This window comes from Macaca thibetana, chromosome 11 (genome assembly GCF_024542745.1).
Source record: "Macaca thibetana thibetana isolate TM-01 chromosome 11, ASM2454274v1, whole genome shotgun sequence".
Classification (NCBI taxonomy): domain Eukaryota; kingdom Metazoa; phylum Chordata; class Mammalia; order Primates; family Cercopithecidae; genus Macaca; species Macaca thibetana.
The window spans coordinates 98040439-98067760 of record NC_065588.1 but is presented as its reverse complement, the minus strand read 5'-3'; the positions used below and the strand labels follow the sequence as shown (position 1 = coordinate 98067760).

Genomic DNA, 27322 nt, shown 5'->3' with positions numbered 1-27322 from the left:
TCTGTACTCCAACCTGGGCGGCAGAGTGACACCCTGTCTCAAAAAAAATATATATATATGAATGTGTGTGTGTGTGTGTGTGTGTGTATATATATATATATATCAGTAATCAGTACACTCTTTGGAGGTGGTAATTAGTGCTCCCATGTGGCCCAGTTTATTCGTTGTTGAGGGCATTGAACAAGAGAAAATACACTTGAAAATGTCATCTTATTTAAAATATGAAAATCTGGAATATACTTAGTTCTATAAACCCAAGAGCAAGCATCACTCTCACTGGTTCTTATAGGAGCTCACTGCTGGTTGCCGTCAGCAGCAGATTATGATAGGTTACAGAATGACTAAAGAGTTGCAAAAGAAATAAGTATTTTCCTCAGCAACTCTTCTCCCTCCCTCACATACTTATATTTTGACTTACTGATAATAGCAATTTGTTACATTTACTTACTGCCTTTCAATTATAAAGCATTAAATGTATACAGCATTATTCATTATATTCACTTGAATTTTGTTTGTCACCTGAGAGTGAGTATGTACACAAATGTTATCATCCCCATTTCCATATGAAGAAACGGATTTGGAAATGTTTGCATATTGGAGAAAACAAAGCTTCAAGTTGTATTTCAGTCAGATATGTCAGATGCTCTTTAACTGTGGGGAGAGAATACAGATGTGCAAAGTAGATCTGTGTAGACCAGAGAAGTCAGTCTCTACTAGAACATTAGCATTTGATAACAAGGGGTATCAAACACGATACCCACATTTGGACAAGTTTTTGGCAGTTCTGACAAGTCTTTGGGTGCTCCTCCATTTCAACGGAGTCAGGCTGGAGTGCACCTCACTCACTGCAAGCTGCCTCCCGGGTTCACGCCATTCTCCTGCCTCAGCCTTCCCGAGTAGCTGGGACTACAGTTCTATTTTTTTAGATAGAGACGGGGTTTCACCATGTTAGCCAGGATGGTCTCGATCTCCTGATAATCCGCCCACCTCGGCCTCCCAAAGTTTTACAGGCGTTTCGTGCTCCTCCATTTCTGTCAGCATGTGCCGCTTGAGCAAATGTAAGGCCTGTACTTATAGGTTGCATAGCTACAAAATGCTAGGGCCTATTCATTACACTTCTGTCAAGTGACTCCCTTTTCAGTTTATTTTCTTCTTAAGGTACATGAAATCTTTTACTAAAGAATGAGGTGAACCTTTTCTGACTAAAACTTACACATCAACCTTGAAAACATTAATATGAAATAAGGAACTGTCTTTTTTGTTTGTTTTTTGAGATGGAGTTTCAATCTTGTTGCCGAGGCTGGAGTGCAGTGGAGTAATCTTGATTCACTGCAACCTCCACCTCCTGGGTTCGAGCAATTCTCCCGCCTCAGCCTCCCAAGTAGTTGGGATTACAGGTGCCCACCACCACGCCCAGCTAATTTTTGTGTTTTTAGCAGAGATGGGGTTTACCATGTTGACCAGGCTGGTCTCAAACTCCTGACCTCAGGTGATCCAGCCGCCTTGGCCTCCCAAAGTGTTGAGAATACAGGCGTGAGCCACCGTGCCCAGTTCAGAACTGCCTTTCAAAATTGTAATTACAGCAAGATTCCCTCTTCTTCCTCCGCTCTACAGGTAACAGTGGAGGGAGTCGCTATATTGCAGGAGGTGGAGGTACTGGGAGTATTGGAGTTGGACAGCCCTGGCAGTTTGGTGGAGGAATAAACAGTGTCTCTTACTGTAATCAGGGATGTGCAAATTCCTGGCTTGCTGATAAGTTCTGTGACCAAGCGTGCAATGTCTTGTCCTGTGGGTTTGATGCTGGCGACTGTGGGCAAGGTATGTTTACTGCCAAACAAACAAGAATAGGAGGATAAAAAGTTCTTGACAGGTAGAGTTTTGAATGGCTTTTGTTATTTACAATAATGATTCTCTGTGTATTCTTTTTCCAGCCTTACATTCAGACTTGTTATAAAAGTAAGAGAACAACAGAAATCACTAAAGAGTGTTATTTCTTTAGTGTTATTGTTGCAGTCTGGTGTTTTGTTTTGTTTTGTTTTGTTTTGACCAAGCAGATTTACCTTAGCTGAAAATATGTGGTGAAGTTTTAATTTGGAAACAAAAAATTATTGATATCCATCAATAATTCATTAAATAAAGATGGTTCAAATCCTGGATTTTGTTGGTAACATATAAATGGAATTTGTTTTGGCAGAAAGTTTTTTTCAAATGGATAAAAACATGGAAATTGATTATTGTAATTTATTGTTAAGAATCATGCCATATCTCTGTAGTGAGTCAGGATCACTATTTCATGGTAATTATTGTGACTGCCTCAGATAGTGAAATGAGCCCTGTACCAGTAACTGTTGTATTAGGATATCTAATTATTTTGAAATTAAAGTCACTCTTAGAAAGTGAAAACTCAGTGCTTACTTCAGCAGCACGTATACTAAAATTAGAACAGTTTAGGCGTGAGTATGGCCCCTGCACAAGGATGACGTGCAAATTTGTGATGCATTCCCTATTATTTTTTTTTAAAGAAAGTGAAAACTCAGACCCAAAGAATTAAAGGAAAACAGAGGAAAAATGCCTAGTTTTTAAAAAAAATCATGTTTCTGTTTTTTCCTCTAGATCATTTTCATGAATTGTATAAAGTGACCCTTCTCCCAAACCAGACTCACTATATTATTCCAAAAGGTGAATGCCTGCCTTATTTCAGCTTTGCAGAAATAGCCAAAAGAGGAGTTGAAGGTGCCTATAGTGACAATCCAATAATTCGACATGCTTCTATTGCCAACAAGTGGAAAACCATCCACCTCATAATGCACAGCGGAATGAATGCCACCACAATACATTTTAATCTCACATTTCAAAATAGAAATGACGAAGAGTTCAAAATCCAGATAACAGTGGAGGTGGACACAAGGGAGGGACCAAAACTGAATTCCACGGCCCAGAAAGGTTACGAAAATTTAGTTAGTCCCACAACACTTCTTCCGGAGGCGGAAATCCTTTTTGAGGATATTCCCAAAGAAAAACGCTTCCCGAAGTTCAGGAGACACGATGTTAACTCAACCAGGAGAGCCCAGGAAGAGGTGAAAATTCCCCTGGTAAATATTTCACTCCTTCCAAAAGAGGCCCAGTTAAGTCTCAATAAATTGGATTTGCAACTGGAACATGGAGACATCACTTTGAAAGGATACAATTTGTCCAAGTCAGCCTTGCTGAGATCATTTCTGATGAACTCACAGCATGCTAAAGTAAAAAATCAAGCTATAATAACAGATGAAACAAATGACAGTTTGGTGACTCCACAGGAAAAACAGGTTCATAAAAGCATCTTGCCAAACAGCTTAGGAGTGTCTGAAAGATTACAGAGGTTGACTTTTCCTGCAGTGAGTGTAAAAGTGAATGGTCATGACCAGGGTCAGAATCTACCCCTGGACTTGGAGACCACAGCAAGATTTAGATCGGAAACTCACACCCAAAAAACTGTAGGTGGAAATGTGACAAAAGAAAAGCTCTCATCTCTGATTGTTCCACTGGCAAGCCAGATGACAAAAGAAAAGAAAATCACAGGGAAAGAAAAAGAGAACAACAGAATGGAGGAAAATGCCGAAAATCACATAGGCGTTACTGAAGTGTTACTTGGAAGAAAGCTGCAGCATTACACGGAGAGTTACTTGGGCTTTTTGCCATGGGAGAAAAAAAAGTATTTCCAAGATCTTCTTGATGTAAGTTCCATCCAGCCTCATTCTTTCTCATGCTCAGGAAGGGTAAATAAATCTCGTGATAATATCATTATAGCTACCATTTATTCAGCACTTCCTTGTGCCGGCCACGGAACTAAATGCTTTTCTTATGTGGTTTCATTTAATTTGCCCAATAACCCTAATAATAAAAAATGCCACATGAAGGTATTTATTATTGTTATCCACATTTTGTAGTTTAGGAAACAGCCCAAGTGTGAATGAGTAAGGGATTTAGCCAGGGGCATACTTCGAGGAAGGAGAGCGGGAAGTGGTATGTTGTCTTGTCTTGACATTTCAGATCTGGTATTTCTCCAGCTCTACTGATGAAAAAACCCTGGAGTTCAATTAAGTTCATTCGCTTCCCCAACATTATAACAGCAAACCAGTGTGAGCCAAGCCTCAAAGTTGGAGTGCTCGTCCCCTGTACCATGGCCCCACTGTGCTGTGGTGTCATCTGTACCTCTCCTCAGTGCTCTCACGGTGCTAACCACGGGGGAATGCAAGATGACAGGAACATAGCCACTGCTCATGGAAGCTCAGGGACCAGTAGAGAAGACAAATTTGTGGGGAGATAACAAAGAGGTGTGTTTGTGTTGAGATATGGGCAAAAAATCCGGAGGGGAGGACTCCTTAGCTCTGCCTAGAAGTACTAGGAAGGCATACAGGAGGAAGTTCCCTGTGGACTGACCTTCAAAGAGGTGGGAGTTGACAGACCAAGACAAAAATACACAGTCTAGGCTGGATAGTGAAGGCACACAGCCACGAGTGGGTGTAAGACTGGGAGAAAAGAGGGGGAAGGAGGAACTATGTCCTCAGCATTTTAGGAAGTATCTTGTGCCTTGCACATGAGGCATTTACAGATCTAATGAAGGACTGCAGTGTTCTTGACGATGTTTATTTCCTCAGTTTCCCCTGTTGTCTTTCCTTTCCTTTTTTTTTTTTTTTTGAGATGGAGTTTCGCTCTTTTTCCCAAGCTGGAGTGGTGCAATGGCGTGATCTCGGCTCACTGCAATCTCTGCCTCCTAGGTTCAAGCGATTCTCCTGCCTCAGCCTCCTGAGTGGCTGGGATTACAGGCGCATGCCAGCACGCCCAGCTAATTTTTTGTATTTTTAGTGGAGACGGGGTTTCACCATGTTAGCCAGGCTCGTCTTGAACTCCTGATTTCAGGTGATCCGCCCGTCTTGGCCTCCCAAAGTGCTAGGACTACAGGCGTGAGCCACCATGCCTGGCTTCTTTCCTTTTTTTTTTTTTTTTAATTTACAGAAGCATTATAGGTTAGTAGTAAAAATTGCAAGCAATTCAAAAAAATACAGTAAAAAAAGGGAAGTTCTTCCTTTTTCAGTCTCCCTCCTGGAGATAATCACTGTTAATACTTTGATGGGTATTCTTCCAGTATCTTTCTATAGCTATGCAAACATACCTATATGTATGTATGGTTATATAGAGAGAAATATATATATATATAGTGTAAATTTACATGTATTTCCCTGCAGTTGTAGTATGTGGGCAAATGCCATTATTTATTTATTTATTTATACCCATGCCAATGCCATTATTCTTTTTAATAGCTGCAGGTTAGTTATTTCCAATGTTTTGTGATTACAAATAGTGTTGCAGTGAATACTCTTGTACATATATCTTACACTTCAGTGAGTTTTAGTTCTGTGGCTAGGATTACTAGGTTAGCAGATATAAACTTTAAATATGTCTTTCTGAAATGTTGTACCACTTCATATTTCCACAAAAAGTATACAGGAGTGCTTGCTTCACTGCAGTCTAACCAACACCAGTTAATATCAGTCTCCTTACATTTTTATCAGTTTGAGAAGCAAAAGTATTTCTGTAAAGTATTTGAATGCTTTACCAATTTTCTTTGCCTATTTAGTTCTGCCACTTAACTGGTTTTGATTTTATAATATTAAAACTATTATACGATGAAACCAAATTTGTTTCTAGTCCTTGTGCTTACAACTCAAGGACTTGCACATTTGATATCATCTGCAGAATTAGCTTGTTACTGAAAGTACTATCAAATTTATATGTAAATAAATTTTCTAAATGTTGCATTGAATTGGCTTTGAAATCTCACAATGACCAGTCCTTGAAGAATATCCTCCATATGTGACTGTTGTTACGTAGATCTCCCTCATACAGCTGTTGTTCTCAAACCAATATTGGTGATACTTGCACTGAAATCCAGTTGAGTCCTGCTAAATCCAGTTTAGATCCTTAAAGTGACTTGTTAACATGCATTGCATTTGCTCCTAATGGAGAGTTCGTGACTAGTTATTACCACATTATATAAAATGTCTTGTAACAAAGTATACTTGTGCACTAAACATAATGCTGAGTTACATGTAGAATTCTCTTTTCAGGAAGAAGAGTCATTGAAGACACAATTGGCATACTTCACTGATAGCAAAAATACTGGGAGGCAACTGAAAGATACGTTTGCAGATTCCCTCAGATATGTAAATAAAATTCTAAATAGCAAGTTTGGATTCACATCACGGAAAGTCCCCGCTCACATGCCTCACATGATTGACCGGATTGTTATGCAAGAGCTGCAAGATATGTAAGTCTTCCTCGTGTTTGAGTTGTTGGCTTGTGTTCAGAACTAAGGCTACTTGAAGTTTGCATATTTACCATACTAAATTTATGGCTCTAATATTTGATGACTAATATGTTAAAGGTATGATCTAAGTGCGAAAGAAAAAAGTCCATCTCTGCAAATGTTAGATACGGTACATACTTTGAATATCCAGAGTTTGTAATATGTTATATTTGGACAGGTTCCCTGAAGAATTTGACAAGACGTCATTTCACAAAGTGCGCCATTCTGAGGATATGCAGTTTGCCTTCTCTTATTTTTACTATCTCATGAGTGCAGTTCAGCCACTGAATATATCTCAAGTCTTTGATGAAGTTGATACAGACCAATCTGGTGTCTTGTCTGACAGAGAAATCCGAACACTGGCTACCAGAATTCACGAACTGCCATTAAGTTTGCAGGTGTCGTATTGTCTTATTCTAAACTTTTTGATGTTTTAAATGAGAATTTTAATTCTGGTCAGGCACGGTGGCTCACACCTGTAATCCCAGGACTTTGGGAGGCCTAGTCGGCTGAGCTCAGGAGTTCAAGACCAACCTGGGCGACACAGTGAAACCCCGTCTCTACTAAAAATACAAAAAATTAGCCAGACATGGTGGCATGCACCTGTCATTCCAGCTACTTGGAAGGCTGAAATAGGAGAACCGCTTCAACCTGGGGAGGTGGAGGTTGCAGTGAGCCAAGATCGTGCCACTGTACTCCAGGCTGGGCAACAGAGTCAGACTCTGTCTCAAAACAAAGAGAAAATTTTAATTCTGACCATGTCTCTTTTTCCCCTACATAATTTATTGCAAGTAAAAATAACTCTTAATATTTACTGTGGGTATTCATAGCTAGTCTGTTTTAGTGCCAGAATTATAACCAAATTTGAGGTTCGTATTTTATGAAATTACTTTTTGTAGGTTTTTCAGTAGAGATTGATCTTGATTGTCTGGAAAAGAACCAGACCATACCTGCATATAAGATTCTTGTGGTATATCCATTCTAGGACTTCAGATGTGGCTAACCAGAGAGCTCAGCCAGGCCCTTCCTTCATGGCATCCTCTAGTCCCAGGAGTAGGAAACTAACTAATGGAGGTGCCCAGATGAATCTAGCTGCAGGGCATGATTTCTCCTGAGCCTTGGACCACCTTGTGTAAATGGGTATCTCAGAGGCCAGAACGTTCTTTGAGATGAAGATGAAATATTTGTGTTGGCATTGTCTCATTCTGCTTCTCTTAGAGTGCCTTTATCTTAAGAATCATGTAGTCAGACTCTCTTTGAAGATAGCATTTAAACCATTTTTGGAAGCTTTCACTTAATTTTTATTTTTAAAACCACAGTCATTACTTCCAATGCACATAACAGGTTTATCTTCTTCTTTTTCTTTGTTAGGATTTGACAGGTCTGGAACACATGCTAATAAATTGCTCAAAAATGCTGCCTGCTGATATCACTCAGCTAAATAATATTCCACCAACTCAGGAAGCCTACTATGATCCCAATCTGGTAAGTGGAATGGGTTACTTTTATGTACAACAGAAAGTACATCCTTATCAAGTGTTATTTACAGCATTTCTGTATAGCACTTCAGAACTAGAAGCAGGCTCTATGGTTTTATATGGCTTTGTTGCAAAATAGTAGCACAGGTAATCCAGAATCATTCATAGCTTGCTTTGGAATCTTCCTGTTCACCCCATAGATGCGTAATTTGGATTTGTTGCTTGTATTCCATAAACAGATGTCCTGTTCGCTGAGGGTGACAGAAAATAGCCCCAGATTGTTCTCATTGGCCAGAGAGAACAATCCTGAGGTTTAACAATCAAGAAAATATTCATCACGTGGAATGTCATCGTTCATCAAAGCTCAATTGCTTTAATGCTGGCACTTACTCCATTTTACCAGTAGGGGCAGTGGGTGACTAACACACAACTACATTGGGATATCATTTAGCTGAAATAATTGGAAGACTGTAGATTATGAGAGACATTTTAGTTTCAGAGAAGTTAAAATGTGAAGAAAATCGTAGAATTGATGAAATGAATATAATACAGCCATTAGATATTTTCTGTTAATTTTTTACTGATAAATGGAAAAATTCTTATATAATTAGGTGGGGGAAATAATGGGTACTATCATATAGACAGTATGATTTGAACTGTAGAAATCCCGCAAGTACATATACAACACACATACCCCAAAAGACAACAGAAATGACAGTAGGTTAAATCACAGGTAGTTTTTAATATCCTTTTTGTACACTAGAATTTTTCACGTTTTCTATAATGAGTAGATTTTGCTTTCATAATCAGAATAAAATGGTATTTAAAAAAATTACTATCTTGCAAATCTTCAAGCCATGTATAAATAATGACTGCAGATAGGATACCTCCTCCCTCATGAGGGGACGTAGTGTGAAAAGTGGCAGCCATTGGTGAAAGAGGTCAGCATAGCAGCCATCAGAGCATACAGTATGAGTATTGCCTATCACATGTAGATTAATTTAGCATATGGCATGGGTTAGTATATAGATATGTGCCACTTAAAAGCCAATTCTCTAAATGTGCTAAGACTTAACATTACTAAATTAATAAAGTTGAGATAAATAGAGGAGTAAAGACCTGGTATCAGCCCTAAAGGAATTTGCTCTAGTGAGATTAACAGATAGGAATCAGCAGGTCAAGAATGAGACTAGGGCTGGGCATGGTGGCACATGCCTATAATCTCAGCACTTTGGGAGGCCCAGGTGGGTGGATCACCTGAGGGCAGGAGTTCAAGACCAGCCTGGCCAACATGGTGAAACCCCATCTATACTAAAAAATACAAAAATCAGCCGGGCATGATGGCTCATGCCTGTAATCCCACCACTTTGGGAGGCCAAGGCGGGCAGATCACTTGAGGTCAGGAGTTCGAGACTAGCCTGGCCAACATGGTGAAACCCCATATCTTCTAAAAATACAAAAATGAGTTGGGTGTGGTGGCAGGTTCCTGTAATCCCAGCTTCTCAGGAGGTTGAGACAGGAGAATCACTTGAACCCGAGAGGTGGAAGTTGCGGTGAGCTGAGATCGCGCCACTGCACTCCAGCCTGGGCAATAGAGTGAGACTCCGTCTCCAAAAAAAAAAAAAAAAGAATGAGACTATGAGACTACTTGTGGGTTGGGAATTCACCAGATGCCTCATGTAGAGCTGGTATGCAGTCAAGCTAATAACAGAGGAGCAGCTTGTCTATGTACTTCAGTTTCTTTTGGGTTTTTGGCATGATCCAGTAGGATAAAGTACTTCAGGTTTGTTTGTGAAAAATGCATTATAAACTCTCTATTATATAAATCGTAGTAATTGTTTGCCAATGTGTTCTTAAAGATGAAAAAGATGTATATGTAGTCACAGTTGGTGTTTTTCTTACTTCCGAAGAGAATAGAATCAAAGTTTTAAAAATCAGAACTTAGGACTAAATTGCCCTACTTTCAGCTCTGATGTGATATCTGATCTACTTATGTTTTCTCATAGCCACCGGTCACTAAAAGTCTAGTAACAAACTGTAAACCAGTAACTGACAAAATCCACAAAGCATATAAGGACAAAAACAAATATAGGTAAGTAGTACACACATATTCCATTTGTTTAGTATAAGAGTAGTTACAAAAGTCTGGCTTTTTCATAAATCTACAATATTTTGTCTGTTAAGCACTCTTCTAAAATTTATATGAGATTGTTTGCTGTAGTAGTATTAAAAGTTTAAGTTATTCCTGTGGATGTTGAGTTCACTACAGTTTTTAAAAATGTATTTTCTATTGAAGTTTTATTTTTTATATCCATGTAATTATTTAAACTCTTCAAATATGTTTGATAATTAGGTTTGAAATCATGGGAGAAGAAGAAATCGCTTTTAAAATGATTCGTACCAACGTTTCTCATGTGGTTGGCCAGTTGGATGACATAAGAAAAAACCCTAGGTATTGATTTTTATATATAATTTTTAATTATGCAAATAAACCTGAATAAAAGGCAGCAGGACTGGAGAGAAGGGAGTAGCTTATTTCTGTATGGAACATACCAAAAGGCCGAACAGTGGAGGCAGTGTTGGGGGTTGAGTGAGAGATAGGAGTTGCAAGTTGAGGTGGGGTCCCCCATGCAAAGGGATGAGCCTGAACTTCTAAGAACTGGGTTCTGTTAATAACAAGCTGTTCAGGGAGAGCTGGGGCAGATCTCATTGTGGGGAGGTGAGGCCAGGCAGCTGGGACATTCTAGAAATGCCTTTTTAGAATTGTGGCATTTCTAAAAAGGTGCTTCCAGAACAGTTGTTTAGATGGTTAGATTTATCTTAGCAATTCAAAGTAAAGTTCAGATTAGCTTTTGAGGAAAACGGAATGCTACCATAAATGGGAACATTAATCCAGTATACTCCAGCCATCCTTTGGGGATGAATAAATTTTCAGGTTTACCTAAGCCTTAACAATTTCTTTACCAGCCCCTTAACTGTTACTTTAGCAGGTTTGATAAAATGTGCTAAAAATATGCATTTTTGAGTTTTTAACTTTAGTGGGAAATAGGTGTTTCATCAACTTCTTTGGAAAATAAAGACACTGGCATATAAACTATATATTTTTGAGATAGGATCTCACTCTGTTGCCCAAGCTGGAGTGCAGTAATGCAAACACGGCTCACTGTAGCCTCCACCTCCTGGGCTCGAGCAATCCTCCCACTTCAGCCTCCTGAGTAGCTGGAACCACAGGCATGAGCTGCTGCACCCAGCTAAAATTGAGTATTTTTAATTTCTGAGTCTTTTAAATGCATTAGGAGGTCTTCAGTTTTACCTCGCTGAAATTAGGATTCTAATTACAAATGATCAAAGATGTGAACCTTATAGGCATTTTAAAGCCGTTATATTTTTTCTACAAATCCTGTTCTCGTTTGGAGGAGAAAGAAATTGGAATTTTCAAAAAAGTAAAAATATCTTTAACACCCATTTAGTGTCTTCAGTAATCCAGTAATATACTTGATTTTTTACAAAATGTTTCCCACAAGCCAACCAAACCATAAGGTACAATAATAATTAGCCAGCATACAGCCCTCTTTGCATATGCTGTTCCCTGCACTTGAAGTGTACTGTTTCAATTTCCTAAAATAACTTTAGCTTTTAAGAACCAATTTTGATGGGAGTACAGACTTCCCCCTATTTTCTTGATGAGCTGTCTCATTCATGAGTAGTAATAATGTGAGAATTTGCAGTTTTTAGTTGTAGCCAATACTTTTAGGTCTTTGTGCCAATTTGAAAGTTACTGGGTTAGAGTATTCATAGACATTTTCATGGTACTTAGAGGGACAGGGGTTTAGTAGAAAGACACATGGCAAGCCAGGCTTTTTCCACAGTTTGCCAGGCCCAGCTGCTATGTGTGTACCTGAACAGATTTTATCATTAACTCTTGTTTATGTTGTTTTGTTTTACTTTAATGAAGGCTTATTATAAGTCAGGTGTGGAAAACTAGACTTCAGACTGACTTCAGCTCGAAGGACATGTTTATCCCGTTAACAAGGAGTCTGGGATAGACAATATCCAGGCTTTGTTTTTCTTTGATTTTCTTAGCTCTGCTTGTGTTGGCTTCATCATCAGGCCATAGACCATTAACACATTCAAGAACTTTACCATTGATTAAATAATACCATCTAATAGCCTGTCTTCACATTTCCCCAGTTGCCTCCAAATGCCCTTGATAGCTGTTGTCTGCCTCTTTTGTTTGTTTTTAAATCCAAGATACAGCCAAGGCTCATATATTATATTAGGTTGACATAGCTCTTTCGTATCCTTTAATTTAAAGCAGTCTCCAGGTTTAGAGAAAGATTAGTGAGCTCGCACATACCTGTCACTTGTCTTCCTTCTTCAGAAAGATTGAATCCTGATCGAATCCTTCTTCAGAAGGAAGACAAGTGATTTACATTTATTTACTTCCGTTTATATTTAACCTTGTTTCATCTAAACACACCCACTCCATCACTGCTACCTGATTAATATTAAGTGAATCTCAAACATTGTATCATTTTAGCTCCATATTTTTTGTATATATAACCACAATACCATTATCACCCTAAAAAAATCAATAACGATTCCTTAATATGACCAACTACTTTGTCAATGTACACCTTTCACTCCTCTTAACTTTCATAAGGACTTATGTGTTTTTTGGTTTTTAAGTTTGTTGGTTTGAAGTTAAATCTATGGGTTTTCCCTCCATCTCTCTTTTTTTAACCATATAATTTTTTGCATGTGTATATGAAGAAGTCTGATTATAGATTCTATAGCTATCTTACACTTTGTCCTTCTCTGATTGAATCCTAGTTGTTTAACATGTTTCTATGTCTCTTGTATTTCCCATAAATTGGTAGTTGGATCTGAAGGCTTTATCAGGTTTGTTTGATTTTTTTTGGTGAATCTACTTCAAAAGTGTTGGCATACCTACAAGCCATTTTAATGGGCCCTCAGTTTAGTGACCTTTGCCTTGAAAGGAACTTGAAATAAGCAAGGAAGCACCACTGTAATCTGCTTTTTTGCCAGAACTCTAGCATCTTACAACTTGGTTAGAGACATAGTAAGCAGAAATTATCAAATTCATAGAATCTGTAGCTATAAGGCACTGTCTGTCTCTCTCAATCATTTACATGATTTTTCTTTGTAATATAACTATCAGTTCAGAGAACTTAGTTTTGATTTTTTTTTTTTTAATCTTTCTGAGACAGTCTCACTCTGTCATCCAGGCTGGAGTGCAATGGTGCAATCTAAAGATTGCTCACTGCAACCTCTGCCTCCCGAGTTAAGCAATTCTCGTGCCTCATTCTTTTGAGTAGCTGGGATTACAGGCACGCCACCACGCCCGGCTAATTTTTTTGTATTTTTAGTAGAGACGGGGTTTCACCCTGTTGGCCAGGCTGGTCTCAAATTTCTGACCTCAAGTGATCAGCCTACCTTGATCTCCCAAGGTGCTGGGATTACAGGCATGAGCCACCACGCGTGGCCTTCAGAGAACTTGGTTTTAGGTACTTATGGATTGTCTTTTTTTTTGCCTCACCACAGCCTCTGCTTCCCAAGTTCAAGTGATTCTCCTGCCTCAGCTTCCTGAAGAGCTGGGACTACAGGCACATGCCACCACATCTGGCTAATTTTTGTATTTGTAGTAGAGACGGGGTTTTGCCATGTTGGTCAAACTGGTCTCAAACTCCTGACCTCAGGTGATCTTCCCGCCTCTGCCTCCCAAAGTGCTGGGATAACAGGTGTGAACCACCATGCCTGGCCACTGATTGTCTTTTCTAGCTGCCAACAAAATATTCTAGTCAGTTAACTACATTTATTGAACAATTAATTCAGGACACTCTATTAACTACATTTATTGAACAATTAATTCAGGACACTCCAAAAAGAAGTCATTAAATTAATTTACTCCCATAGTTAAAAGGCCATCTACCCTAGTTCTCTTGTTTTATAGGTGAGGAATATCTAAAGAAAAACTGTATAGAACATCATTCCCCCAGAGAATCATATCAGCAAATATACCAACTTGGGACATAAGTCCATTTAAAATATATTTGGAATCCACATCCTTGTTTTGTTAGGTCAGGATTATCCGTATGTAACTAATAACCCTGGCTCTCTGTTATTTCAGGAAGTTTGTTTGCCTGAATGACAACATTGACCACAATCATAAAGATGCCCAGACAGTGAAGGCTGTTCTCAGGGACTTCTATGAATCCATGTTCCCCATACCTTCCCAGTTTGAGCTGCCAAGAGAGTATCGAAACCGTTTCCTTCATATGCATGAGCTGCAGGAATGGTAAATTCTCATGTTTTTTATATATGTGTGTGTGTGTATGAGTGTATACATTATACATACGTATGTATCTATATGTTAGCGATGAAATTTTTTAATTTCTTTTTTTTTTTTTTTTTTTTTTTTTTGAGACGGAGTTTTGCTCTTGTTGCCCAAGCTGGAGTGCAATGGCGCAATCTCAGCTCACTGCAACCTCCGCCTCCTGGGTTCAGTGATTCTCCTGCCTCAGCCTCCTGAGTAGCTGGGATTATAGGCATGCGCCACCAAGCCCGGCTAATTTTTTGTATTTTTAGTAGAAACAGGGTTTCAACATGTTAGCCAGACTGGTCTCGAACTCCTGACCTCAGGTGATGCGCCCGCCTTGGCCTCCCAAAGTGCTGGGATTACAGGTGTGAGCCACCGTGCCCAGCTGAAATTTCTTTAATGTGTTATTTGCTCTGTAATTTATTTGTAAAAGTATAGTTATAATTTTTATTGAGTTTAATACTTGAAAGACATTTATTTGCATTTTAAGGGATTTGAAAAAATGCATAACTGGGTTCTTTCAGTCTATTTGGAACTTCATTTATTCAGCTGTTTGTTGACCAATGTGTAAGTGAAGGAATTGTTTAGTATAAAATGAGAGGTACATGAGGTCAGTATGTGCTGCGCTGATAGTCAAAGACTTTGGGGAAAATGAATTAAACTAAGTCCTGAAGGCAGAATCTCAGAAGTGGTGAGAAGGGAACAATGAGCAAAAGCTTGGAGGTGGGAATGATCTGGGCAATTTGAGGGCTAGCCCAGCTTAGTTGGAGAATTCATATATTGAAATCGTGGAATGTAAATCTGAAAAGGTATTAGGAGCCATTTCATTCAGTACTTCAACAACCAGACTATCTAGTTAGCCTTTATAATCAACTGGGAAACTTTATAATGAGTAAAGGATTGAGTTAAGCAGTTTGTTTTGTTTTCTTTTGCTTTGAGACAGAGCCTTGCTCTGTCACCCAGGCTGGAGTGCAGTGGCATGATGTCTACTCACTGCAATCTCCACCTCCCGGGTTCAAGCGATTCTAATGCCTCAGCCTCCTGAGTAGCTGGGATTACAGGCATGTGCCACCACGCCCAGCTAATTTTTGTTATTTTTAGTAGAGACAGGGTTTTGCCAGGTTGGCCAGGCTGGTCTCAAACTCCTTGGCTCGAGCGATCCTTCCACCTCAGGCTTCCAAAGTGCTGAGATTACAGGCGTGAGCCACCGCATCCGGCCCTAATTTTCATTCTTATATTTGTTAAATCAGCTAATTTATTGAGTATCTGCTGTGGGAATAATCACTAGCAGTACTTACTAAGACCTTTTTTTTTTTTTTTTAACTTAATTGTAACATGGTACTTGACTAAGAGCTTTTCTTGCACATTCTCATTTAACTCTTCTAACAACTCTGTAGTAGGTCCATTTTATCCTCAGTACAGCAAAAGGAAGTAACTTGCATAAGGCATCTTGGCTCCTGAATGGGGGAGCCCATGTATGAACCTGGGCAGCCCATTCACCAGATTCTGCCTACAACACCGGCTAAGTGTGCTTCATCATCATCACTGCCATCAGAGTAGCTACCCTTTTTCTTAAGAACCTGTTGTCTGTTAAACACTGTGCTAGGCAAGATATTTACTCTCTACAGTTAAAAGTATTGTTACTGCCACGTTAAAGATGAGAACATAGTAATGTGAGTTGAGTAACTTGCTCCTGCTGAAGTAGCTGGCAAGTGGCTGATCCAGCCTGACTCCCAACCCTCTGCACATTCCACTGTATTCCAAAGCTGCTTTATAAGTTTTCTTCATCTTTCATTCTACTGCAATTGCCAACATTTAATTATAAAAATAATTTTATCTTTTGGTTTAGGAATGAGAGACAGGACTAGCTAGATTTCCTAGGCCGACTAAGAATCCCTAAGCCTAGCTGAGAAGGTGACCGCTTCCACCTTTAAACATGGGGCTTGCAACTTAGCTCACACCCGACCAATCAGATAGTAGAGAGAGCTCACTAAAATGCTAATTAGGCAAAAACAGGTGATAAAGAATAGCCAATCATCTATTGCCTGAGAGCACAGCAGGAGGGACAATGATCGGGATATAAACCCAGGCATTCGAGCTGGCAATGGCTACCCTCTTTGGGTCCCCTCCCTTTGTATGGGAGCTCTGTCTTCACTCTATTAAATCTTGCAACTGCACATTCTTTTGGTCCCTGTTTGTTACGGCTTGAGCTGAGCTTTCACTCACCGTCCACCACTGCTGTTTGCCGCCGTCACAGACCTGCTGATGACTTCCATCCCTCCGGATCCAGCAGGGTGTCTGCTGTGCTCCTGATCCAGCCAGGCGCCCATTGCCACTCCCCCGATCGGGCTAAAGGCTCGCCATTGTTCCTGCGTGGCTAAGTGCCGGGGTTCGTCCTAATCGAGCTGAACACTAGTCATTGGGTTCCGTGGTTCTCTTCCATGACCCATGGCTTCTAATAGAGCTATAACACTCACCGCATGGCCCAAGACTCCATTCCTTGGAATCTGTGAGGCCAAGAACCCCAGGTCAGAGAACACGAGGCTTGCCACCATCTTGGAAGCGGCCTGCCGCCATTTTGGAAGCGGCCTGCCACCATCTTGGGAGCTCTGGGAGCAAGGAACCCCTGCAAGGAACCCCCTGGTAACAGGAAGATTTTTGACCCTTTGCTTGCCTCTCTGTGCCAGGTGCTAGGAATACTAAGATAAAAGGTATGTGGTACCAGGCTTTGAGATGTTCACAGTCTATCCAGGGAGACAGATACTAGGCAAATTGTGATACAGTATATTGAGGGCAGCAATAAGAGTTCAGTGCAGTTGGTGTACGTAGGAAGGAGCAGCTGATTCTATTATAGGAAGGTGACATTTGGACTTGGGTTTGAATTATGAAAATGACTTCTCCAGGTAAGAAAGAGCATTCCTGGTAGAAGAAATGGCATGTGCAAAGGCACAGAGGTGTAAGATAATCCTGTGTCAAGGAAGAAGATTGTGAAAGACTGTATTTGAATTAGACTTTTTTCTTTTGAGAATGGACCCCCAGGAGACATTTTTTTTTAGATGTTTGTCATGATCAGACTTCATGATTTGAGATGATAATTAGTATTAGAGTGGAGGTTGGAGTGTTGGAGAAGTACTTAAGAGTGGGGCAGGGTTGTCTGGGAACTGGAGGCAGGGAGACAAGTAAGCATTTCAATAGTCCTAGAAACAGTCAGGTGTGAACCAAGGATACAGGCAATAAAGAAAAAGCAGTAGACGAATTGGGAGACATTTTAAAAGGGAAATTGGCAGACCTTGGCACTAGAACTCCTCGCTGTCTTGGAGTTGGGCAAATGAGACAATTAGGATGAATATTGCTGCTATCTTTATGTGTTTATTTTCATAAGGAGAAGTTATTACTGAATCATGGGTCTTCTCTCCCAGAAATGACAAGGAATGGCTTCTCACCATTTTCACTTTCCCTTAACTCAGAGGAAAAAGATCTTTAGGTGGATCTAAGTGTTAACTCCCCAAATCCAATTTGTGACTAAATTTACCCTCAGTGGTCCATTTGAATAAGAAAAGAGTGGGCTTAAAAGTAATTTGAGAGGTCCTTGATTTCTGTGCTATACAAATGGTGTGAATCAGGTGTGGGTGCTCTTGCAGTCATTCCCCTGCCCTGGGGGCTGCTTGCTCCTCCTCCTGCTCAGCTCTGCATCGTCTCTCACTGCTAGCCCTGCTTCCTAGAAATTGTCTTGTTTCTCTTTTCCTCCATGAGTTCCCTGCCATCTTTCCCTAGTTGCCTGCATTGACTTTCTTCCTGTCCCCACAGAAGCCCATTCCTTTTGGGGTATAGCACTGCACAGCCATCTGTCTGGTTGTGTTTGTCTCTCCCGATAGACTATGAGTCCTCTTCCAGGGCAAAGGTGGTGTCTTACTGCTGAGTCCACAGTGCCTCCCTAGTACATAGCAGGTGCTCATTTCATGGATTCTCTTGCAGCTGAGGCAACACGTTAACTGTCTGTAGTCTGTGGCTCCTTAGCTCTTTAAGAATCCACATTGATTCTGAATGACACTAGACATTAGTTGACAGAGCTAGTTATGATCCTATTAACAGATGTGGGAAATACGGGGGGAAGACCTGTGTGTGGGAGAGTGCCATTTTGGATGTGTGACTTGAGGTAGAGACATCCACACCCAAACAGTGGAAAATGAGAATCTGTAACTCAGCACAGAGGCCAGAGTTTGGTAATTACTAGCATATCTTCCAAACCTATGGTAAGCATTTTTATTTAATCTTCATAACCAATTGTTCATTATTTCCAAATTACGGATGAGGAAATGGCTATACTGCCTCTTTTTATCCCCAGTATTCTGTTGGCTCCAGGTCCAGTTGATTCTACCTCAGGAATGTCTCTTCTGTTGCTTATTTCTTTTCATTGTCACTGCTTCCTTTCATGCCTGGTCTAAAACTAAAATGCCTGCCTTTCTTGTTTGTCCATCCTTCAAATGGCCACCATGTTTACCCTGATTATGTCACACACACCCCCACCTGTCTGTTTCATCCACTTTCCCACTAGAGTGTTCTGTCCAGACCCCACTGTGTGGTTTTGCAGAGCAGCTGCAGTTCACACCTTCTCACCTTCACCTGGCTTAGCTCCCCCCATGCTGCTGCATGGATTCACTCCACTCAGTCCTGCAGGGTCCAGCTGGCCACTGTGCCACTCTACTGCTCCTTCTCTTTCTCATCCTTATGCTTCCTGTCCCCTTCAAGGCTCACAGGAAATGCCGCCATCTCTGTGGTGCTGTCCTCATTTCTCTAAGTTTTTCCACAAGACTGCTTTTGATAATGCGTATTTCTGTCTGTCTTATGTGACGGCAAGTCATCAGTCAGCATGTCAGCAACGCCTCAGGTTTCTAAACACTTAAAGCAGGGACTTCATCTTGTTCATCTCTCCATATCCACAGGAAGTATTTATCAAGTAACTGAGTGAATAAATAAGTATGAATGAATAAAAATGAATGAAAGAGTGGTTTTGTTTAAGTGCCAGAAGTAATTTTCTTTTGAAATCCTCTCCCCTGCCTGGATAACTTTACTAATTCAAGTATAATATTTACTATGACATAATAAAAAATCTGAACTCATGTTGGAAATGTATATTGTGTGAGCATTTTAGAATTGCAAGACAATGTTTTTGTGTTTCCCAACATAGTTTTTATAAAACTAGTACATAAATAATGCTTAACCAATGGTAGTGAAACCATATACAGAAGTACATAGTTGCTTTCTTCTCTCTCTGCACAGGAGGGCTTATCGAGACAAATTGAAGTTTTGGACCCATTGTGTACTAGCAACATTGATTATGTTTACTATATTCTCATTTTTTGCTGAGCAGGTAAGTTTTGTATATTTTGTGTGGATATTAAATGGTATTTCTTGGTATACTAGTGTCTGAATGTTTTAGAAAATGATATACACTTACAATCAAAATTTTAGCTTCTCTTACTGTCTTATAGCTCATATGTGAATATGTTAAATATGTTTCACAATATTCAGGCAGCAAATATAACAGTCTTTTATTCATTTCTCTTCTAAATCCATTACCAGTATTCTTTTTATCTGGAACTCAACAGATTAACTTGTAGATACCAGGCTAAAACCAAGTAGCTCTAAGTATTTATAACCAAAAAACCATCTAGGATCCTTATCTAATGTTAATTTTCTGTGGGTCTCCAATTATCTTCCTCTCTCACCCTTCCTTGAGTGAGCACAGTGTCTTCAGACATCCCCCAGTTCCGTCGTGTTGTCCCACTCACACCGGTAGCTCCCCTTTATCTTTCTTTCAGTCGCTAGGAGTTCTCCCTCCTCTCTCCTCCTCCCTCCTCTCCTCATCAGCCCCTCTACACCTGGGCTTTCCTCTGCATGCATGTACACACGCAGCCTCCTTGAGGTGAGTGACCAGAAGTAGGAGGGAGATTTGTGAAGTAAAAAGAAAGGGATAAGAGAGTCCTCATTAGGCTATTCACATATGAAATACTCTGAAGATAAAGGATTGAAGGAGGGGAATGGGCATCTTTACCGACCTGACTTGGGTTGGGCAAGTGACTTGGCCTCTGCCTCCAATCAAGGTGACTATTGAGTGGAGCTTTTCTAGCTGTCACTCAAATGAAATGTACACCAAATTGACTTATACCAAGAAGGACAGGCACCTAAGTACTGAGAGCTTTAGGATAAACGAATGGGCTTCTTGCTGCAAATGGAAGGAAATTCAGGAAACAGAGACTGGGCAGGTGAACAGGACAGCAACTTAACCTTCATCTGCTTCCCAGGGATTGTACATCTTATTCTTGATGTTTGTTACCATTGTTCATGGCAGGTAAAAGTCTTATGAAAAATCTCAGAAAGGCTGTGCCTGCTTTTAGAACAGGGTCCAGTGAGGAACCTTTGAGTCTGCTGTGCTGACCTAGGATGGGGAAGGAAAGGAGCCCTGACCGAAAGGAGCGGTCGTGGTAGTGGAAAGGAAGAGGACTGTTAGTCTTTCCTTTGTGTCATCTATACCAGCAGAGAATAGGGAACTAGAGAGGCAGGAAGAGGGAAGGGAAGGGCAGGTTAAATCCCAGCACCCTGCTCTCTACCTACTGGAGTCAAACTCCTTCCTCCTGCCATACCTACCACCTTCACAAACAAATCAGCCAATGCTGCCTCTTCCTTCCCTCCCAAATCCCAGTTCATCATTCAGTCCATGGTGGCTTATGTTTGGACAAAGCCCTGCCTCCACCTAGAGATGAAGGAACAAGCCAGTCCTACATGGTTGGGGAGAGGGAAGACAGGGTAAACCCAGAGATCCTAGATGGAAAACATAAAGAGCACATTTTGGGCCGGGTGCGGTGGCTCATGCCAGTAATCCCAGCACTTTGGGAAGCCAAGGTAGGCAGATCACTTGAAATCAGGAATTCAAGACCAGCCTGGCCAACATGGTGAAACCTCATCTTTACGAAAAATGCAAAAATTAGCTGGGTGTGGTGGTGTGCATCTGTAGTCTCAGCTACTCGGGACGCTGAGGTAGGAGAATCACTTGAACCCTGGAGGTGGAGGTTGCGGTGAGCCAAGATCACGCCACTGGACTCCAGGTTGGGCAACAGAGTGAGTGAGACTCTTCAAAGAAAATAAACCCCACATTTTTAAATTGAAATTTTATTATAGTGTTGATTTGGTTTTCTGTTTCAGATGTATTATAGGCAAACTTTTTATGAGGAAAAAAGTATTCAAGTTCTAAGCTACTAATTTACAAATGAACTTATATATTACAATCCATTTTAAATTGGGTGTTGCCTGTGTTCTCCAATGATTATGATTAGGTTAAATAGCGGGGGAGAAATGCTGATAAGATTTTCAATATAGGTGTGTGGTTTTTTTTTTTTTTTTTTTTTTTTTTTTTTTTTACAAACGTAGTCATTTTCAAACCCAGAGACAGTGTCTTATCGCTAAATAGAGACAGTTTCCTTCAGTAGAAAGACTTGACAAATGGATATCTTGTAAATAAATATGCTTTGGTAATAGCTGTGTAAAAGTCTGTAGTTGTAGGTCTTAGAAAAATGAAGCGTGGGCTAAAATAATTGCAATCCTCTTGGGTGTCTTTGTGGGCACATATCTAGGCATATTGACCCTACAAAGCTAAACAAAACTAATGTTTTTGTTTTGGAGGAGGAATGATGGAGATTTGTTTGTTGTCTGTTTTTTATGTATAAGATTGTGGAAATGATTAAGGTCATATGGCTCTTAGAAAGTATGATGCAGTTATATTCTTTCATCAACGTGATAATTAAAATGTATTTTGTGTCTTTCATCATTTAGTTAATTGCACTTAAGCGGAAGATATTTCCCAGAAGGAGGATACACAAAGAAGCTAGTCCCAATCGAATCAGAGTATAGAAGATCTTCATTTGAAAACCATCTACCTCAGCATTTACTGAGCATTTTAAAACTCAGCTTCACAGAGATGTCTTTGCGATGTGATGCTTAGCAGTTTGGCTCGAAGAAGGAAAATATCCAGTACCATGCTGTTTTGTGGCATGAATATAGCCCGATGACCAGGAATTATTTAACCAACCCACTGCAAACTTGTGTGTTGAGCAGCTCTGAACTGATTTTACTTTTCAAGAATTTGCTCATGGACCTGTCATCCTTTTTATAAAAAGGCTCACTGGCAAGAGACAGCTGCTAATTTCCCACAGCAATCATTGCAGACTAACTTTATTACGAGAAGCCTATGCCAGCTGGGAGTGATTGCTAAGAGGCCCCAGTCTTTGCATTCCAAAGCCTTTTGCTGAAGTTTTGCACTTTTTTTTTCATTTCCCATTTTTAAAATGAGTAGTTACTAAGTTAACTAGTTATTCTTGCTTCTGAGTATAATGAATTGGGATGTCTAAACCTATTTTTATAGATGTTATTTAAATAATGCAGCAATATCACCTCTTACTGACAATAACCTAAATTATGGGTTTTACTAATGTTTAAGACTGTAAATGGTCTTAAACCACTAACTACTGAAGAGGTCAGTGATTGACATCTGAAATGCTTTGTAATTATTGACTTCAGCCCCTAAGAATACTATAATTTCATGTGCAGGTCTAATTTCAAAGGGCTAGAGTTAGTAACAGTGCTACTTACCAGATGTAATTATGTTTTGGAAATGTACATATTCAAACAGAAGTGCCTCATTTTAGAAATGAGTAGTGCTGATGGCACTGGCACATTACAGTGGTGTCTTGTTGAATACTCATCGGTATATTCCAGTAGCTATCTCTTTCAGTCAGTTTTAGATAGAACAGAGGCCAGCAAACTTTCTTTGTAAAAGGCTGGATAGTAAATTATTGCAGGCCACCTGTGTCTTTGTCATATATTCTTCTTGTTGTTTAGTTTGTTTTTTTCAAACAACCCTCTAAAAATGTAAAAACCATGTTTAACTTGCAGCCGTACAAAACTGGCCACCAGCCAGATGTGACCCTCAGGCCATCATTTGCCAATCACTGCGAATTAGTTTTTGGTGGTGGTGGTGGTGGTTTTTTTTTTTTTTTTTTTTTTTTTTTTTTGAGACAGAGTCTCGCTCTGTTGCCCAGGCTAGAGTGCAGTGGCGCAATCTCAGCTCACTGCAACGTCCGCCTCCCAGGTTCAAGCAGTTCTCCTGTCTCAGCCTCCTAAGTAGCTGGGACTACAGGTGCACGCCGCCACACCTGGCTAATCTTTGTATTTTTAGTAGAGACGGGGTTCCACTATATTGGTCAGGCTGGTCTGGAACTCCTGACCTCAGGCGATACACCCGCCTCCGCCTCCCAAAGTGCTGAGCTTACAGGTGTAAGCCACTGCGCCCAGCTGAGAATTAGTATTTTTATGTGTGGTTAAACCTTGGCATCTAGCCATATTTTGTTTATGTCATAATACAATGGATTTGTGAAGACCAGATTCCATGAGTAACTCTGACAGGTATTTTAGATCATGATCTCAACAATATTCTTTCAAAATGGCATACATCTTTTGTACAAAGAACTTGAAATGTAAATACTGTGTTTGTGCTGTAAGAGTTGTGTATTTCAAAAACTGAAATCTCATAAAAAGTTAAATTTTTGTCTGACACTTTGATGTTTAAATCTTTGAGGATTGAGTTTACTGTTACTCAGATTCAGCAGTCACTTGAGTGCCTTTACTGTGTATCAGGTTCTGTGCTGAACATTACTAAAATTAAGTGGAAAGTAAGGAAAGATTAGTATTATACAGAAGAATGTTGCTTTATAGGGGGGAAAATAGTTTCTAAATGGACTTTATCATATGGTAAAAATTTAGGATATGTTGGTATCATTATAAAAGCTGAGATTTATTCTAGAAAAGTTAGAGAAATGAACATTTGTCTGTAATGACGATTTCTATGGTTAGATGAATATAGTCCATACCTAATTAGGAGCTTGATGATGGGATGGATAATATAATCATAGGCTATTCATAGACTCATTCTAATGATTCTGTGATTCAGTAGAATCATTAGAACAGAGGAACCTCAGAAGTTGATGAGCAGTCAGATGGTCAGAACCGATTGTTCAAATGAAATCCTATAGAAGGTCACTATGTGTTTTAGTTTTTTGTGCTGCTGTAACAAAATACTTCAGACTGGGTAATTTACAAAGAACAGGACTTCGTTTTCTTATAGTTCTGGAGGCCGAGAGTCCAAGATCAAGGGGCTAGCAGGTTTGGTTGTCTGCTGAGGGCTGCTTTCTGCTTTTAAGATGGCTTCTTGAATGCCATGTCCTCACAGAGCAGAAGGGCAAGAAGGCACAAACTGCCTCTGTCAAGCCCTCTAAAAAAGGCATCTAATTGAATTCATGAGGGCTCTGTTCCCATGACTTATTACCCTCTGAAAGCCCCACCTCATAATACTTTTAAATTGCCAGTTAAGTTTCAACATGAATTTTGGACAGATAAAAATATTAACCACAGCATTCTGTGACACAAAAGAAGGAAGGCTGCTCCTCCTGCCTGATTCTCAAGGTGTTGCCTCTAGGTCCCAGGCCCTTCAGGCAGAGTTTCAAAACAACTGTCTGGACCAAGCCTTGCTTTTTATCATCAAGGACACCAAGGCCAGGGGATGACATGAGTTGCTCAAGGTCTTACAACCAGTTAGAGGAAGAGGTACGGTGGGAACCCAGGTTGTCCCTCTTTCCTGTCCCCACCAGCCCATGCTGCCTCCCCAGGACTGTGGCACATGTGGGTGAAGAGCACACCCAGCAGTCAGACTACAGGAGTTCAAGTCCTGGATCCTGGACACTGCTTGCCATGATTTAGCTTTCTCTGCCAAAATGTGGGAGGCAATACTGGTAGCTACCACAGAGGCTTATGGTGATAATTAAAGGAAATGACATGTGCTACACACGCAACCCAGTGCCTGGCAAATAGTCCTGCCTGCTAAATGTCAGTGGTGATGATGGGAATTATGAAAATTCTTGTAAAAGACTGTTGTCCAGGCCAGAGGTGAGGCTCCTAGTCTAGTCATCAGGGTGAGATTATTACATTGCTCTTAGCTAAAAAAGTGATACATTTTCTAATTAAAAAGAGGATTTTTTTTAACCTACCTTATGTCTTCAAAATTGTTTTTTTGTTTGTTTCTTTTGAGACAGGATCTCACTCTATTGCCCCAGGCTGGAGAGCAGTGGCGTGATCTCAGCTGACTGCAGCGTCAACCTCTCAGGCTCAAGTAGTCCTCTCACCTCAGCCTCCTGAGCAGCTGTGACTACAGGTGTGCTCCACCACACCTGATTAATTTTGTTTATTTTTTTGTAGAAACAGGCTCTCACTGTGTTATCCAGGCTGTCTCAAACTCCTGGGCTCAGGCAATACTTCTGCCTCGGCCTTCCACGGTGCTGGGATTATAGGTGTGAGCCACTGCGCCTGGCAAAAGTGTTCATTTTGAAAATTATTTCTACATATACCAAGAAGTGTATACAAATAATAACAGATCAAGGATTTAAACTGAAGTGTAATCACTACTTAGGTCAAAACATCTAAGGAGGAAACAGCACCAGTCCCACACAAATTCTTCCAGAGAGCAGAAAAAAGGAAAATACAGTATCATCCAACTCATCCCTTGAAACACAACCCCAACACTAACACTTGGCTCAGATACCACAAGACAAAAACCATGGGCAGTCTACTCCAAAAGAACCCCAAACAAAACACTAGCAAGCCAAATTCAGTTATTCCCAGAAGAACAACACTTCACAGTCAAGCGGGGCCTACTCCAGGAATGCAAATTTGGCCCAACACTTGAAAATCAATTTACCACGTCAGAAAGACCAAAGGAGAAACGATGATAATCTCAACAGATCTTTCTTTAAAAAAGACCATAAAAATTGTTAAAAAGACCAATAGATGAATTCTTATCTGCTCAACAGTTATCAAGACTTTGCCACATTTATTCATGCTCTGTTTTTCTTTGTGATATATTGTAAGGGAAATCCCAGGCTTCATTGTGACAGGAGTACAGAGCCGTGGTGATTAAAGGGATGTGAAGGGGGCTTCTCGTCAGTCTAATTGCTTTTCTCCTTTCACTTGCCCTAATAACAGCTACATCCTACTGCACACAAACTATGTGCTAAATGCTTTAAGTTCATCATCTCATTTCATCCACAACATATCCCCATTTATCAGTGAGGGAACTGGGGCCTAACTAGGTTTAGTGCCTCACCTCAGGTCTCACTATTAATTAATAGAGACAGCTTTTCCACCCAAGTCTCTACAAAATTTTTAGCCACCACATAAACGTGGATTCCAAGGGACAAATCTAATTCAAGCTTCTTAAGAAAAACAAAGAGGGGTACAGGAGGAAGGTGCTCTTCCTGAACCGTTACTCAGTACCGTCTATCTGTGCCTCTCTGCACATCAGCTTTTCTCCCCTTGGTGAGGACATGGCATTTCCTGGCTCACATACTCCAGAGAGGCAGGAAGTTTCCTCTCTGGCTTCAAAATAGAAAACCCTGGTGGGAGATGAGTTACTGTGATTGGCTCATTCTGGGCTCTGTGCCCACCTCTGTAGCCAGAGGGATGGAGATTTTTACCGAAGGAATGAGGGGAGTGATGCTGGGCCGACAAAAACATCACCTTCCAGTTTCACAGATTAGAGACGGTGCAGGTGGAAGACTAAGTTCCTGGATTAGGTACTCGAGGTGAAGGCAAGCCGCCATACTTGAAAGCAATTGGAAAAATCTGTTGATACAGAGTACAGTGAACCTTGTAAATTTTTCATTACTGAAAGAATTTTAAAAAAATATAAAGCATTCATACAGTACCTGCCACGTAACAAATGCACCATAAATGATGGCTTTTATGATTCACAATTGGTCCCAATTGGAATCTTGCTTCTCCTCTCTTGCCAGCCCCATTCTTGGCCTCATACTACATCAGCCACATTGCATTTTCCAAATGTGCTGTGCACTCTTATGCCTCCATACCCTTATACATGCTGTTCTTATTATCTACAGAGTAGTTTATGGAGACATTTCTATGAGTTTTTAAAAATTATAAATAGAGATGGGGTCCCGCCATTTTGTCCAGACTGGTCTTAAACTCTTGTGCTTAAACGATCCTCCTGCTTCAGCCTCCAAAAGTGCCAAGATTACAGGCATGAGCCCCACT

The 27322-nt window shown here is 40.3% G+C and overlaps 1 protein-coding gene and 1 non-coding gene across 2 annotated transcripts in view; both read left to right on the top strand.

Annotated features, from left to right (window-relative positions):
• The window catches only part of GNPTAB (N-acetylglucosamine-1-phosphate transferase subunits alpha and beta), an 87703-nt gene extending 63929 nt beyond the window's left edge, over positions 1-23774 (top strand). Inside the window, exons 12-21 of the mRNA XM_050750206.1 lie at positions 1615-1818; positions 2614-3716; positions 6111-6310; positions 6528-6747; positions 7721-7834; positions 9834-9919; positions 10181-10279; positions 13979-14146; positions 19448-19538; positions 21998-23774. Coding sequence (XP_050606163.1) covers positions 1615-1818; positions 2614-3716; positions 6111-6310; positions 6528-6747; positions 7721-7834; positions 9834-9919; positions 10181-10279; positions 13979-14146; positions 19448-19538; positions 21998-22075 — 2363 coding nt within the window. The 3' untranslated portion in view covers positions 22076-23774. The remainder of the gene's footprint in view (positions 1-1614; positions 1819-2613; positions 3717-6110; positions 6311-6527; positions 6748-7720; positions 7835-9833; positions 9920-10180; positions 10280-13978; positions 14147-19447; positions 19539-21997) is intronic.
• On the top strand, positions 2408-2511 carry LOC126931867 (U6 spliceosomal RNA). The gene has a single exon (XR_007717976.1). It is a non-coding gene; the product is annotated as a U6 spliceosomal RNA (small nuclear RNA).
• Positions 23775-27322: the final 3548 nt, after the last annotated feature.